The sequence below is a fragment of the Saccoglossus kowalevskii genome, chromosome 1 (assembly GCF_978046115.1).
Source record: "Saccoglossus kowalevskii chromosome 1, keSacKowa6.1, whole genome shotgun sequence".
Classification (NCBI taxonomy): domain Eukaryota; kingdom Metazoa; phylum Hemichordata; class Enteropneusta; family Harrimaniidae; genus Saccoglossus; species Saccoglossus kowalevskii.
This window is the reverse complement of record NC_140641.1, coordinates 30,946,599-30,963,886: the sequence shown is the minus strand read 5'-3', so window position 1 is coordinate 30,963,886 and position 17,288 is coordinate 30,946,599. Positions and strand designations below refer to the sequence as shown.

Below are 17,288 nucleotides of genomic sequence, written 5' to 3'. Positions count from 1 at the left end.
GGCGACGGCTGACAGATTGTAGTGGTTCCGCGGCTCACTTGGGCAACTGACATTTTTTTTTTACTATTCTGACGTTTTCTTGATCGCATTTTTTATATGCCAGTCAGACACTGACAATGAGTAAGGCAGGTAAGTAAACTGTCTGGGACATAGTCAACATGAGACTAAATTCTATACAGTAGTTCGATGACAGTATATTTTACGGTGAAATTATATGCCAGTGAAAATAAATGATTTTACAGTACATTGAGAGGATCAGAAATCCGGCAGAAACTCCAACATTTGATTTATTCCTGAGTTGAGACAGATAATAGTTTCTGTTGCACATATTTGTGAACAAACAGCTACAAATTGTGCGATTCAAATAGACTTATGTAAAAGTCAAATATGTACAAATTGTTTAGTTGATTTATATAGAGAAAGACAGGTGGCATATCTGCTCATTGTCACATTCACATGTGCTGTGCGCAGAAGCAACAGGTGCATTAAGACTCGACTGTAGGATCATCTAGATGCTGACTTTCCCAAATTATGTTTACCCAGTCTTTGAAAGAATATACGAAACTGTTGCAATATGTGTCAGTATCTTCTTTGGTGTTGTACTCGAAGATTTTGTTGTTATGCTGTTTAGTCGCGTCCCCGCCAGTACATCGATCGAATACAATCTCATTCATACGTTGGAATTCAATCAAATCACTATTGAAAGACGCGCCATACTCCTGAATTCTTGCCAATAACTTCTCTTCGAAGTACTTATACAAAATATCGTCTGCCGCATTCCACTTCCGCACTTTCTTAGAAATGTCCTCATTTATGTTAGATCGCGCCAGGCGTTGATTTTTCTTAATGTACAGAATGTCCTCAAATTCCCAATTCATAAGTTTCTTCAACAGAAGGAGTGACTCATCGAAATGTTCGAGTATCATTACAAGATCAAATTCCCGGTCGAGTTCTTCTACGCGTGTCTTTATATACGGTACATCGTTGAAAAACTTGTTCTCCAAGCCCAACATGTGAAATTGGTTGTTACGTAAGTCGATGCGGCGTGCTTTGCTCGCCCATCTCATGTGCTTGTCTGGGTTTGTCATAAAAAGCTGAAACGCGTTGGGTTTTTTACGAAGGCTGCGTATTTCCCAAGCAAGGCCAAAGAAGTCAAATGCAGACTCCAGTTGATAAACTGGATCACGTAACAGAGCAATGTACTTAGTTCCACCCATCATCAACATATCCATAACATTCCTGTTGTACCGTACGTGTATGTCCATTATATTATACCGATAATTCATCCAATCGTCTCCACCATCCAACGATGGCAGAAGAACATCTTTCGGCGATTCTCTAGTCAAGGGCAACTCTCGTAAATGACCGTTCCAATTTTTGTTAGAGTTCATTGCAAATGACAGATTTCTCTTGTAGCCAAACCTATTTAGTATCGACGATACGGTAGTCCCTCCCGTCTTATGCGATTTGATATAAACTATATTCAGTTTTTCACGATTGTCTCCATGATCGGGTTCAAGGAATCTGTAATATAAAATCATTGACACAGTAAGATCATACACAAATTCTACTTTCAACAGGCTACAATTGGTTGTTCATCTAACATAATTTTGCGATTTATTGATAATGATTATTTGTTATCTAACCTATTGATGATTGAAGTCTGCACAGGCGGCCCACTTGATATATTTGAATGGATGAACATACTGCCTTCAATTGAACTGTGGTTCATGGATTCTTCATTTAAGAATATATTCACATGTCTACAATAGAAAAAGAAGTAAAAAAGTGAATTTATTTGACTTTGATATTATACACACATTAGATGAGATCATACTGAACGAGATCACATTGGTTTAAATCGAAATGGACGAGATCACATTGGATGAGATCGAAATGAACGAGATCACATTGGATGGGCTCAAACTGAACGAGATCACATTGGTTAAAATCGAAATGAACGAGATCACATTCGATGAGATCAAACTGAACGAGATCACATTGGTTGAAATCGAAATGAACGAGATCACATTGGATGAGATCAAACTTAACGAAATAACATTGGATGAGATCAAACTTAACGAGATAACATTGGATGAGATCAAACTGAACGAGATCACATTGGATGAGATCAGACTAAACGAGATCACGCTGAATGAGATCAAACTGAACGAGATCACAATGGATGAGATCAGACTGAACGAGATCTCAATGGATGAGATCAAACTGAACGAGATCACATTGAATTAGATCAAACTGAACGAGATAACATTGGATGAGATCAAACTGAACAAGTTTACATTGGATGAGATCAAACTGAACGAGATCACAATGGATAAGATCAGACTGAACGAGATCTCAATCGATGAGATCAAACTGAACGAGATCACACTGAATTAGATCAAACTGAATGAGATAACATTGGATGAGATCAAACTGAACGAGTTCACATTGGATGAGATCAAACTGAACGAGATCACAATGGATAAGATCAGACTGAACGAGATCTCAATCGATGAGATCAAACTGAACGAGATCACATTGAATTAGATCAAACTGAACGAAATAACATTGGATGAGATCAAACTGAACGAGTTCACATTGGATGAGATCAAACTGAACGAGATCACAATGGATGAGATCAGACTGAACGAGATAACATTGGATGGGATCAAACTGAACGAGTTCACATTGGATGAGATCAAACTGAACGAGATAACATTGGATGAGATCAAACTGAACGAGATTACATTGGATGGGATCAAACTGAACGAGATCACATTGGATGAGATCAAACTGAACGAGATCACAATGGATAAGATCAGACTGAACGAGATCTCAATCGATGAGACCAGACTGAACGAAATAACATTGGATGGGATCAAACGGAACAAGTTCACATTGGATGAGATCAAACTGAACGAGATAACATTGGATGAGATCAAACTGAACGAGATTACATTGGATGAGATTAAACTGAACGAGATCACATTGGATGAGATCAAACTGAACGAGATTACATAAGATGAGATAAAACTGAACGAGATCACATGGATGAGATCAAATTAAACAATATCCCATTGGGTGGAATCAAACTGAACGATATCACATTGGATGAGATCAAACTGAACGAGATCACATTGGTTGAGATCAAACTGAACGAGATAATATTAGATGAGATCAAACTAAACGAAATCACATTGGATGAAATCAAACTGAACGAGACGATCACAATGGATGAGATAAAACTGAAAGAGATCCCACTGGATGAGATTAAACAAAACGATATCCCATTTGATGAGATCAAACTGAATGAGATCAAACTGAAGAAGACCACATTGGATAAGATAAAATTGAACAATATCACATTGAATGAGTTCAAACTGGACGAGATCACATTGAATGAGATGAAACTGAACGAGATAACATTGGATGAGATCGAACTGAACGAGTTCACATTGGATGAGATGAAACTGAACGAGATAACATTGGATTGAGATGAAACTGAACGAGTTCACATTGGTTGAGATCAAACTGAACGAGATCTCATTGGATGAGATCAAACTGAACGATATCACATTAGATGAGATCAAACTGAACCAGATCACATTGGATGAGATCAGACTGAACGAGTTCACATTGGTCGAGATCAAATTGAACGAGATCATATTAGATGAGATCAAACTGAACGATATCACAATGGATGAGATCAAACTGAACCAGATCACATTGGATGAGATCAAACTGAACGAGTTCACATTGGATGAGATCAAACTGAACGATATCACAATGGATGAGATCAAACTGAACCAGATCACATTGGATGAGATCAGACTGAACGCGAGTTCACATTAGATGAGATCAAACTGAACGAGTTCACATTGGATGAGATCAAACCGAAGAAGATTACATTGGATAAGATCAAACATAAGAAGTTCAAAATAGATGAGATCAAACTGAACGAGTTCAGATTGGATGAGATCAAACTAAACCAGATCATATTGGATTGAGATGAAACTGAACGAGATAACATTGATGAGATCAAACTGAACGAGTTAACACTGGATGAGATCACAATGGATGAGATCAGACTGAACGAGATCTCATTGGATGAGATCAAACTGAACGTTATCACATTAGATGAGATCAAACTGAACCAGATCACATTGGATGAGATCAGACTGAACGAGTTCACATTGGTCGAGATCAAATTGAACGAGATCACATTCGATGAGATCAAACTGAACGAGATCACATTGGTTGAAATCGAAATGAACGAGATCACATCGGATGAGATCAAACTTAACGAAATAACATTGGATGAGATCAAACTTAACGAGATAACATTGGATGAGATCAAACTGAACGAGATCACATTGGATGAGATCAAACTGAACGAGTTCACATTGGATGAGATCAAACTGAACGAGATCACATTGAATTAGATCAAACTGAACGAAATAGCATTGGATGAGATCAAACTGAACGAGTTCACATTGGATGGGATCAAACTGAACGAGATCACAATGGATGAGATCAGACTGAACGAGATAACATTGGATACGATCAAACTGAACGAGTTCACATTGGGTGAGATCAACCTGAACGAGATAACATTGGATGAGATCAAACTGAACGAGATTACATTGGATGGGATCAAACTGAACGAGATCACAATGGATGAGATCAGACTGAACGAAATAACATTGGATGGGATCAAACTGAACAAGATAACATTGGATGAGATCAAACTGAACGAGATTACATTGGATGAGATCAAACTGAACTAGATCACATTGGATGAGATTAAACTGAACGAGTTCACATTGGATGAGATCAAACTGAACGAGATTACATAAGATGAGATAAAACTGAACGAGATCACATGGATGAGATCAAATTAAACAATATCCCATTGGGTGGGATCAAACTGAACGAGATAATATTAGATGAGATCAAACTAAACGAGATGACATTGGATGAGATCAAACTGAACGAGACGATCACAATGGATGAGATAAAACTGAAAGATATCCCACTGGATGAGATCAAACAAAACGATATCCCATTTGATGAGATCAAACTGAATGAGATCAAACTGAAGAAGACCACATTGGATAAGATAAAATTGATTAATATCACATTGAATGAGTTCAAACTGGACGAGATCACATTGAATGAGATCAAACTGAACGAGATAACCTTGGATGAGATCAAACTGAACGAGTTCACATTGGATGAGATCAAACTGAACGAGATAACATTGGATTGAGATGAAACTGAACGAGTTCACATTGGTTGAGATCAAACTGAACGAGATAACATTGATGAGATCAAACTGAACGAGTTAACACTGGATGAGATCAGACTGAACGAGATCTCATTGGATGAGATCAAACTGAACGATATCACATTAGATGAGATCAAACTGAACGATATCACAATGGATGAGATCAAACTGAACCAGATCACATTGGATGAGATCAAACTGAACGAGTTCACATTGGATGAGATCAAACTGAACGATATCACAATGGATGAGATCAAACTGAACCAGATCACATTGGATGAGATGAGACTGAACGCGAGTTCACATTGGATGAGATCAAACTGAACGAGTTCACATTGGATGAGATCAAACCGAAGAAGATTACATTGGATAAGATCAAACATAAGGAGTTCAAAATAGATGAGATCAAACGGAACCAGGTCACACTGAATGAGATCAAACTAAACCAGATCATATTGGATAAGATCAAAATGAACGAGATCACATTGGATGAGTTCACTGACAAACAATGCAATAAAATCACATGAAATATTCTGTATTTTAGTACGTACGCCATCTATCATCGAACGAATAATAGACAATTTGAGTTAATAAATATATCATTATAATCCGATTCGATTATCGCCATGTCAGACGACAATATTAAATAATATATATTTTCCATTTAGCATCGCTTAAAATATTGTGTTCGACACTACAAATTTATTTTGTAAATTCATTGTTTACAAAAAAATCAACGTAGTAGACAACCACTGACTCCCTCGCACGCGGATTAAGCCTACCTCATGGTGCCACCAGAGAAAGGGACGATCGGCATCAGTTTTATTGTTGACAACCTGTCTTCTATAAGGCTGTAGGTTATGAACAACACACATCCTGCTATTAGGACGAAGAGTAATACAAATCCTATCTGTTGATTGAAACAAAAAAAACGATCACAATATTGTTGTGTTACAAATATACAAAACAAAACTAAATATAACAGTTGCATACCTGAATATACGCATCTTTAAACGCTTCATATAATTTCATTAACTTCGGAAGTAAGTAATATAAATATAACTTCATTATGTACAATGGGAAATTACTATTTTATGTGTATCTGTTATAAACATATTGTTTTACTACCGGACACGACCACCCACTATTTTGGGGGATTTCTATTTTCTGGGTCACGTTCAAGTTCTGCAAATAAATATTTTCGCGAGTTCTACTGATGACAAAAGACACCCATCGCAAAACCTATATCGTAAATTTTAGATAATTTGCCGGTATCTTGAGACTCGTACTCTTGACCCAATAACTATCGTTATCTAGCAATCCAGGCTGTCAATCTCATAACAGACAGGCGCTTTGTCGTGGTTGTGAGAACGAATCCCGCGTTTTGCTAGTGTGTGTATATATAATTGTTACTATTTTAAAAGTAATAATTTATTCCTCCATATTCTATTTTAAAGAATTTAATGAATAGCCGACCCAATTTTGACTAAATGTTGGCACAGTGAAAACAAACAGCAGCTATTACGTTGTTTTGGCAACGGAGCCAATTATATGAAGATTATAATGTGTTTACGACTTAATATAATCCAATGGTGACGGATTATATGAGATATCATTGTCCGTTTATGCGAGTTGTTCACAAACGCAATAACGAGGAATTCTCATTTTTTTAAATATATTTCGTGAATGACGTCATTAAATAACTAAAAATTAGGTTGATTATAAATAAACTATTTATCGTTGTTCTATGAAAAATAAAACAGCAACGCGCGCACTTGACAGTACCAGTACCGAATGGTGTCCAATGAACATTTATGTGCTAACTCTGACATAATATAGGTCAGCTAACTTTGCCTAGACTGTCGACACCCGAAGTCGTTTGCTGATATACATTTGTATACTATCAAATTAGACCCGAGGACTGTCGACAGTCTAGTTATTACCATGTTTTCCAAGCGTGTTGAATCAGCTTATATTAACAATAGCGGGCAATATGAGGATTTTTTTAATTACTATCAATTTGTTGCACGATAATAACTGTAAAATAATATTTATAAATTAGCACTTGAATCCGTTAAAAAATACTTCTAGACATGAACAAATTAAATTGTAAGCCACTATTATTATATTTTTTGTTGCAATATCTTACCAAAAGACGATTGTTAATAGTGAGGTATATTCTTGCCGTACAAAATCACATTCCGACACTATCTTCAGTCTATTCTGTACATGTTTGTACATAAATTTCTCTGAACCAAGTACGATGATCCCATATTTTTATTTTATTTTCTACTTCGTTGCAGATGTCACATATATATATAACAATGTAGAAAATGACCTTACCGTTTACTATTGAATAGTATTCTATATTAAGAACTTGTCATGGCAACGTAGCTAATTATATATACATTAAAAATTAATTTACTGGTCAATTCAAATATTCTAACTGATACATTAAGACTGCATTGTCGTGCAATTTGCAGACTGTATGGAGCGGGGGGGATTCTGGTTATTTAATTTAATACTACTCAATGTTTCACTAGGTACAGAAGTCTAAATGTCGGATTAATATTGTAGATGAGTTAATAGGAAAATTTTAGTTAAATGCATTGTTATTCCTTTCTATAGCCATACATATATCAAAACACGCTTGGTGTGAATCATCTACTGTAAACTTGAATAACTACTTTTCATTGGGTTTAAATTTCACTGATTTAGCATTTCAGGCATATTCAATGGGTTTTAAATTCATGGTTTTATCATTAAAATAATGTGTTCTAAGCTAAATTTTACATATTCACTGGGTTTTAATTCAGCGCATTTTTCAGTCAGCGAAATAAGCAAAATTAAAACCTAATGAATAATTAATCCTTTTACAGTATCACTTAATACAAATGGCTCGTGTAATGTATTCTCTATCACTTGCTAGCAGGAAAGCTGATATCATCGTGAACTGAAACCACCGAGATGTGGCGTTTAATTCACGTCGTGTGAAGTGCATCCAAAGTACTACAAACAGTTACTAGTATGCGTTGTATTCGTCACCTGGGACCCACATTGAACACGTGGTGTGAAGACTGTGGTGATATATCAATTAAAACCTATATTACCTTCATGGTGACGTAGCACGATCGCCGAATGACACACTATATATGGGTAACATTGATCGCAATTGGGAATAGATACTAGATGCATCAACGTTTTCCCTGAAACAGAAACATATTAAGGATTCGTCAACGATCTGTTTGTGATTTTTTCTTCTGAGTTCATCACCGAGGGCGCAGTAACTCGCCGACTTGCCATAGCAATTTCAGTATGACATAGTAGTAATTTATTTCATAAGTGTATATGCATAATGCTACACATTAACAGGCCGAACACACATTATCTTTTATTATTATTCGGTATTTGATATATTAGTTTCTCTAGTACTAAGTCATCAGAATCGTGGCATTTCACTGATTAACGTGGAGTGACCCGGCCTTAATTTAAATACGTCTGGTAACCATGGTCGTCAATTAAACAATTATGGCAACGTTTAGAGGACACAGGCATGTAGGGTATATATCAAGATAACCTTCAGCCTTAACAGAGTCATACATCATTGAACGAGACACAATTAGTAAATCAACGAACGAGTCTTCATTTGGTAAATCATTGAACGAGTCACATTTGGTAAATCATTGAACGAGTCACATTGGGTAAATCATTGAACGAGTCACATTGGGAAAATCATTGAACGAGTCACATTAGGTAAATCATTGAACGAGTCACATTGGGTAAATCATTGAACGAGTCACATTGGGAAAATCATTGAACGAGCCACATTGGGTAAATCATTGAACGAACCACATTGGGTAAATCATTGAACGAGCCACATTGGGTAAATCATTGAACGAACCACATTGGGTAAATCATTGAACGAGTCACATTTGGTAAATCAGTGAACGAGACACAATTAGTAAATCAACGAACGAGTCTCATTTGGTATATCATTGAACGAGTCACATTAGGTAAATCATTGAACAAGTCACATTTGGTAAATCATTGAACGAGCCACATTTGGTAAATCGTTGAACGAGCCACATTTGGGTAAATCGAATTCCATTTTTAATGAAAACATTTTAAATTACATCGAGCGGCAACGGTAACGAAGAAAGCCAATTGGAACATCCCATCAAGACGAAAACACACCTGAGACACATATTATCATAAAACCCCATGAAATCGTTTACTACGTTAACCTTGACGCTGGAATCGCCATTCGGGTACTATACATTACTACATTCGACATTGTAATGTAAATGTGATAAGCTCAAGTTATTAACCGACCGTCACGGTAGAGTTAATATGCGCCATTGGATGCGGGCAGATGCATTCGACGAAACTATTCATAGAAGTGCACACATGCAAACAACACCCAGGCAGCAAATGAGTTTTAGATAGACTACACTATTATCATAAACATATTCCATGTTATTAATTTGGTACTAGAAATACATTGATTAAAAAAATGTAAAAAGGTAGCACGTACTTCTTTATAATGTCGCGGGGATTTCGCGCGTGTAGGTAGGGTGATAAATTATGGGAAATTCTTCGAAGGCAGGCTGATGGAATATTAAATTGTAGGAGGAAATATGAACAGCTTGTAATTTCCTCTTTGTATTTTAAATTTGATTATTATGCTAACAAAGTACATTCCTCATTCACAAGAATTTTGATTCATATTGTTGTTGTCGTCGTAGTGATCATCACTGGTACAACTGCGATGTTCACACTGACAAGATCGTACGATGACAACATCAAAAGCCTTCGTCCTCTTTTTTACCATAAAGCGTTTCCCGTATATATTAATTAGTTTTCATTGGGAATAGAACTGACGTTGATGTAAGTGACCTGCTCCATATAGTTTTAGGTATAGTCCATTATAGCGGCAGGTGGAGTATTTACCTTTAACAGAGGGACTGTGCATGAAGTAAACATGCTTTAGTGGCAATTATGTTCACTTGTATGGGTCTACAAATAATGCGAACCGCAAGGCTTTGCAACTTACATTCGTTTTCGCGTCAGCTCAGTGTTGGCCTTGGGTAACAGTTACTGGAATAGCAATGGAATTGTTACGGCGTGAAGATTAAATATCGACCAGAAAGCAAATACGTGTGGTGACTAAACACGTTGTGTTCAACACAAATAATGCCACAATAGATGGTTAAATTGTCGTACTAGCTGTTCAAACCGTACCTGTTCGCATAGATGCCGGTGAGATTATCCCCTCCTATTCGTAGTTTTACTCGCCGGAGTGAACGCTGCAACGTGCTCCTACATGTAGTAGTAATAGACACTGGGTAAACAGCGTAAATACACAAAAGCCGTGAGTGAACGTCGTTGTAGAACGACGTCAGGTATTGGCAACTACAATTGTGGGGAGGGAAACACGGTTGTTTGAGGTAACAGTCTCATCCATCTCGCTCTTGGATGTTTACACGGCACAATCGAGCATTTGTCTCCTGCTTCTTTGCATGACAAACAATGCTCCACCTACCAGCGAATTAGCAGCGTCACCCGCACAAGTACGACCACGCATGAGTAGCTTGAGTGATTACATTTTTTTTTTTTATTTTACCTAACCATGATGCATCTGCATACGAGCTTGGGTATAGATCAGAGTACGTTTATTACTTTGTATTACATCAAGAATGTTTATTACGTTTCCAATTTTCAAAATCGAATATTTCGCGTCTGAAATGTATTTTCTCTATTAAGGTAGCGAGACTATTATTTGTGTTGAAAATTACGATTTTCACATTTATTTATTAATTGATGAAATGCACTATAAACTTTCATATGATAAAGTCAACATAACATAGAATGTCATGTAAGTTGGTTAAAATGCATATTTTCTGAAGGGAAGCAAGGCAGCCTCAGTAGTGTTTTCCAAAATCAACAACACAGGTTTAATCTGTGTGCCTATAAATTTCAAAGATAAACTCAAGACAAAGCAATGTTAGGATGTGTTATCAGTAGCTATCTGACACACAATGAGTGTTTCCAAACATTCGAGTGGTTTGTCTCCGCCCCTGTTTGTTTCACAGATTAGTCATTTGCATATGAATGTGTCAGACACAAGGTCACACAGCCACTGAAAAAAAATCATTGATTTTGGTGTTTTCATATGCCGAATTTATCCAATTATAGCTATCCCATTCCTTTATTTTTTGGTTTCTAATAGCCTTACACATTTGGATGCCCTTACACATGGTAAAATAGACCTTGATGGGAAAACAAATTGATTGTGCCGATAAACAAGCTTGAAAATCTTTGCTGTTACTTCATGGACGTTTTCTAGGAGTTTATGTTTTTCAAAATACAAGGTCTTTAACAAAAAATAACGTATACTTATTGTCGTCGGATTAACACCAAATTTTCACAGCTTTAAGGTGACAATGAGAGGAACTTGAATGTGTCCAGACAAACTATTTCATCGATTATTTACCAACGAGTTGTGGTTTGAGTTGGGGGCAATGTGACTAAAACAGTAATTGAAATTCAGCACACTATTTTTTAAAACGCGTTGCTTGAATAAAACTGACCAGACACATTCAATTTACTAGACTATTGAACAACTAGGAAAAGTGAAAAAAATACTTCTTATCGCCAGCGTAAATGCGTAATTATTTTTTTAACAGAAAAAGTAATTTTTCACCTTTGATTGAGTAACGCGTCGTAGAATGCAGATACGGGCATGCAAAATACACTTGTGAAAAGCTTGAAGTCTGGCGATTCTAAAAATATATACTTTCCCGGGTCTATTTGTAGTCATTTAGTCACAATTAGAAGATGAAAACAAGTATGCAAATAATAGTCTCGCTACCTTAAACTATAGTTCCATACCCCAGACCATTCGTCCCGGTGTTATCGCTATCGCCACACGAGACTCCAGCTTGTCTCCTATACAATTTGACTGCGCACATCCAGAAAGTAGATGTAGCTGTGATTGGTGGAATACTAATGAGTTGAGTGTCAATCAAACGCCCACGCTATCTTTAGTAAACAAAGTCACGTGACACGCGCCATTTTAGTTTTGATTAGTTCATCGGATCGGAGTGGTCGGGCAGGCGATTTCAAGGCAGCACGCTTAACCCTTTCGTTCACAGGTTGGGAGATATTAGAATGACTGACAATTTCACGCCACTGTTTTACATTATTGGCGGATTTTTCTGCGCTATCAATCTTTCTCTTACAAACTAGACATAGATGAGACGACAGAGTCGCTCCTTTCACAACGTCGCACTGGATCAAATTGGAAAGACGATTTCCATAAGTTATCCCTCCTGCTTTTCCTGGCTTGAATAAATTCACACACGACTTTAACTGTCCACAAACTCGAAGACTACACGAACACAGTCTACAATAGTCGTCCGCAACAATATGTATGTATTTCTTTGGTGTACTGATGCACGAATGCACCGTGACACGGTGTTTCTCGGGTGTCGCCATCGCTGAGAATGCCGCCGGCGCAATTTTTCACCCAACTCGCGATTCTGTTTTGCAACATTTTATCAATATTCCCTTTGACAAAATCGCCGACAAAAGCACTGCTTTGCTGATCTTTTGTTCTATAATTCTTAATGCAAACACCGACCCTAGTAGTAATTAGTAACGTCGCCTAGTACATATGAACGGTCGTCATTGCAAATCGAACATCCTTTTGAAATTTGGACGTCGGGCAGGCGATTTCAAGGCACCGCACTTAAATATTAGCAACATATTTTTCTGAGCGGTTGTTTATTCTCTTTCAAACGAGACATAAATGTGACGACATAGTCGATCCCTTATCCACCGCTAAGAATGCCGCAATGTTTCGTTCGTTTTGCAACATGCCACAAATCGTCGAAAAAAAACACCACTTCGACGGAAGCTTGCGTAATAAGGGGGTTAAAACAAGAAAACAAATGCCATGTTTAATACATATCGACCTGTTTTACTTGCAAAAGATAACGGAACATGAACTCGTTTCGTGCGACTTCGGAACCCAAGGAACACACCAACAACGTTGAATTTACCCGCTATCTTCCAAATATGGTATATTAATTTATTCAGTTGTTTATTTAGAGTGACGTCCGCGGTCGAATGCGATTGGCTATCGATGTCAGTGCAAAGGTCATATGAATATTAAAATTAAGTGGGCGGAAGGAAAATTGTATAGGAGACAAGCTGGAGTCTCGTGTGGCGATAGCGATAACACCGGGACGAATGGTCTGGGGTAATAGTTCCATGACTAAACACACGATTTGTTATATGTTTGAGCTAAAATTAATCTGTTAAAGACAACAAATATGTCCCTGTGCAAGGATTCCGTAATTGATTTATAAGAGCATCATTTAGTAAAATTGTTAAAAATGTGTTAGCTCAGTTTCTGGGCAGAGCTCACTCGCCTCGTTCATCTATAATTTACATACTACCGGGGGTTTATAGTTCCATGATACTACCATTGGATCTGTGTACCCTTTGATTGTAAACCAGGAAACGGTAAAATGTATTTTCTTCCAATTTGCTACAATACTTGTTGTACTTATCTCATGACCCTGATTATTTATAACTCCATTATGGCTACATTGTATAGGTCAATTTCAAGAGGTCACGTCACGGTGACAATAAACCGTATGCACGACGCCACGGATGTCACGGATCACGAGTATGCTGTCCTTCCATCGGCTTTAAGCATGGTGTGATGCATTGTTTGCACGGAATTCGAACACACGCTTTACGACAACCACGGTCTTTGCGTAACTGTCTTAAAATAATGTTATATAATGTACTAGTCTATCAATTTTAGACTTTTAATTTCAGGAGTGTTTTATTTACGTACCTTTCAAGTTGGTCATTAAACAGGACACAGCAAACAACACGTTACACGAAGTACGGGCTAATATTTAAGCTGAATTAGGCTTATCTAGCATATTTGCATTTCGGCTAGACCCAATTGCGTCCACGCACAGGGAGGGCCAGTCGTTAGCATGGGCTAAGGGGTGCCATTAGTCGGTGACCTTTGGTAAGCCGCTATTCACGAACGAAAAATGGATAACACGCGCGAGGTTCTATTTCTGCTGCTGACATGCTTCCTTCTAATTTTGAAGCGACGTGCACAGGAACGCGAGAGAAGACGGACCCAACTTATTTGGATGCACATAAACAGTATACAACGGTCGTAACAGAATACAGAGTTTTATTAATCACGGTTACTAAATCATTTTTAGTAACCGTGTATTAATGCATGTCGTAGACAGCGAACCAAATTTATTTTGTCTACGATTGGAGCTGGCTGCTGTACGCTCTACTACAGTGACCCGATTAGTGTGGAAGCGAGCGCGGAGTAATGACTGGTGGAATATTGTCGTTATACGAACATGGGACAATTTTCACACCCAAAGGTCGCCACAGAGTGCGCTTAGCCCTGTGCTAAGCGTTCGCGCATACTTCGTTAGCCCGTGCTAAGGTCTAGACTGCGTCTTAAATTCGGATCAGATTTAACCCGTACTTAGCATTCCTTAGCCCGTGCTAAGCGTTCACGCACGTTTTGTTTTAGCACGGGCTAAGGAATTTGACCTCTTAGCCCGTGCTAAGGAGCTGTGCGTGAACGCAACTATTAACATGCGAATGAAGAATGTTACGTCACAACTGACCAAGTTGGCCTTTCTGAAGTCTGACTTTCAGTTATTCCCGAATGCATGAATAGTAGTGTCGACTGAAGTACGCAAACACGACAACTCCAACTCACCGTCGCAGATTTGACAGCTGCCTCCTGTTGTTAGAATAGATAAGGGGTGGTTCTGTATGAGACTGATGGACTGTAAAATACTTAAATTTTCACTGAAAGGGCATTTTTGACGTTTCGTATAGAATTTATTTTTACTGATTTTTGGTGAGTTGCATGTGAAATTTAGGAGAAAAAGGTATATTCGCTGGATTTTGTTTCCACTGAATAATTCCTTCAGCGAAAATAGCGAAATTAAATTCAAAGCGGAAATAAAGTATTTACAGTATAGGGATTTTCAATTTAAGATCTTCTTTTTTTTACACGATTTTCTTCAATCACATTAGATTGACAATTGAATTTTTGTCTCTTCAACGACTGTGGCAGCATTTTCTACTAAATTCCCCCCCCCCCGTCCAGTTTTCAAATGGGAATCCCTTTAGTATATTGTGTAAGGAATTAAATCATACGATATCGTTCGTTCATATATAGATGTTCACGTTATAGGTAGGCGTACCATACCTGGTTTAATACCAGACAGTCAAAGATTCGAATTCGTCAACATGTATATGAATGTACGTAAATATATTCATTTTAAATTTCACTGAAATAGCATTTCAGGCATATTCAGTGGGTTTTCAAGTTAATTTAGCGCATTTTCCAGTCAGCGAAATGAGCAAAATTAAAACCCAGTGAATAATTAACCATTTTACAGTACATGGCACCCGCAACAGCTGGTACTATTCGTTTGATTATGGAGGTAGAAAAGTACCTCCATGGTCTCCTAATGTGTCGCAAAGTAAAATAACAAAATATGCATGTAAATATAATAACACTGTGGGCCCACAGCACTTCAGAACCGGGTTCAAGGTCACTGACGTGAGACGACTGCATATATATACATGACACCCCCAACACCTGGTACTGTCTGATAATTGTCGCAACGTAAAATAACAAAATTTTCGTCAAAGCTGTTTCCAAGGGTCTGGTCATCTAACGATGTCGTTGTTCAGTGTGATATAAATTAGGAATGTTCAGCCGAATAAAAGCGCCGTGAGTAACACATAACAATACGTGTATTTTTTATTAGGATATCGAATTAAATTATTATTTGTGGCAGTACACGACAGAGAAGATGGTGACACCGTGAAGATCAGTAGAGATGGTAGTATCAATTAAAATGTATGCGATACGTGGCCCTGACTGAGTTGGTGAAATTAAAACAAAATATATGACTATGTGTGTAGAATAGGGGAGAGGGGGAGGATGAACGGCCAGCTTCCCCCGCAACCGCTAGATTTGCGAGTAATGCATTGTAGTAGTAACTTGTTAATGATCAATAGCTGGAATTTAACGTCACATGAGAACGTTTGTCCAATAATCTGCAGTCAACAACTCATATTAATCATGGATATCAACGGTGGCTCTTAAACTCACGTAACGGATTTGTGTTGCGCGTTGCGCTGACAAAGACGAGTCCTGTCTCGTTCTCTTCCCTCGATCCCGGTCAATCTTCGCAGAGTACTATGAATATTCATTTTCCGCTTCCATCACTTTCCCGTGCTAGGATATGTGCCTACATATGTTGGAGCCATGTTATTAGTGATTTCGTATACAGGTAAACGTTGTCGTTTTTTGGCGAATACGAATGCTCGACTACAAACGTCGTTTATAATAGCCGGTGCTTGTCGCTGCATCATCCCTTATATCATAGTCTCTAGACGCCATACAAGTCGTCGAGTACATCATGTTTTCATTCTCGGTACTTCCCAGGATTCCCGACCACGTATTAGTCATCAGTTCCGTTTTAAATAAATTACTCGATATGCATTGTCCCGATGAGTCTATGTTAATGTGTATTTGTGTGCGAGTCTGATCTGTCAATACCCCCTTGATTCATTTTATTTATGAAAGCCAGGGTGAAATCTTGACAAATATTTATCAGTCACCGTATTGTTCGCCCATTATCTAAATAGTTTTAGGTTATGTTTCGTCAGTAGTTACCTCGTCGTGTTGTGTGATTGAATTTTAGTTTCCGTGATTCTTGCTGTAGTTCCAGATTTTTTCTAAATATGATAATAATAGTTATCTTTATTGCGTTCGTATCCCTATTAGGATTTTGAATAAAATGCAATACAGATGTGAAGAAAGACAAACAAATAAAGTGACAATAAAATTAAAAAAATATACACAAGAAAAAAAAATGTTTTCCATATTTGTGTTGGTGAATGTTTGGTTTACTAA

At 37.6% G+C, this 17,288-nt stretch overlaps 1 protein-coding gene across 1 annotated transcript; it reads right to left on the bottom strand.

The window, feature by feature from the left end:
• Positions 1-169: 169 nt before the first annotated feature.
• LOC100374757 (galactose-3-O-sulfotransferase 2-like) lies at positions 170-16,806 on the bottom strand. The gene is made up of 5 exons (XM_085492229.1): positions 16,482-16,806; positions 8,401-8,496; positions 6,073-6,200; positions 1,647-1,763; positions 170-1,524 (listed from the first exon to the last, which is right to left on the bottom strand). The coding sequence occupies exons 2-5, from the start codon at positions 8,404-8,406 to the stop codon at positions 486-488; spliced, it is 1,290 nt and encodes a 429-aa protein (XP_085348355.1). The 5' UTR covers positions 8,407-8,496; positions 16,482-16,806; the 3' UTR covers positions 170-485.
• Positions 16,807-17,288: the final 482 nt, after the last annotated feature.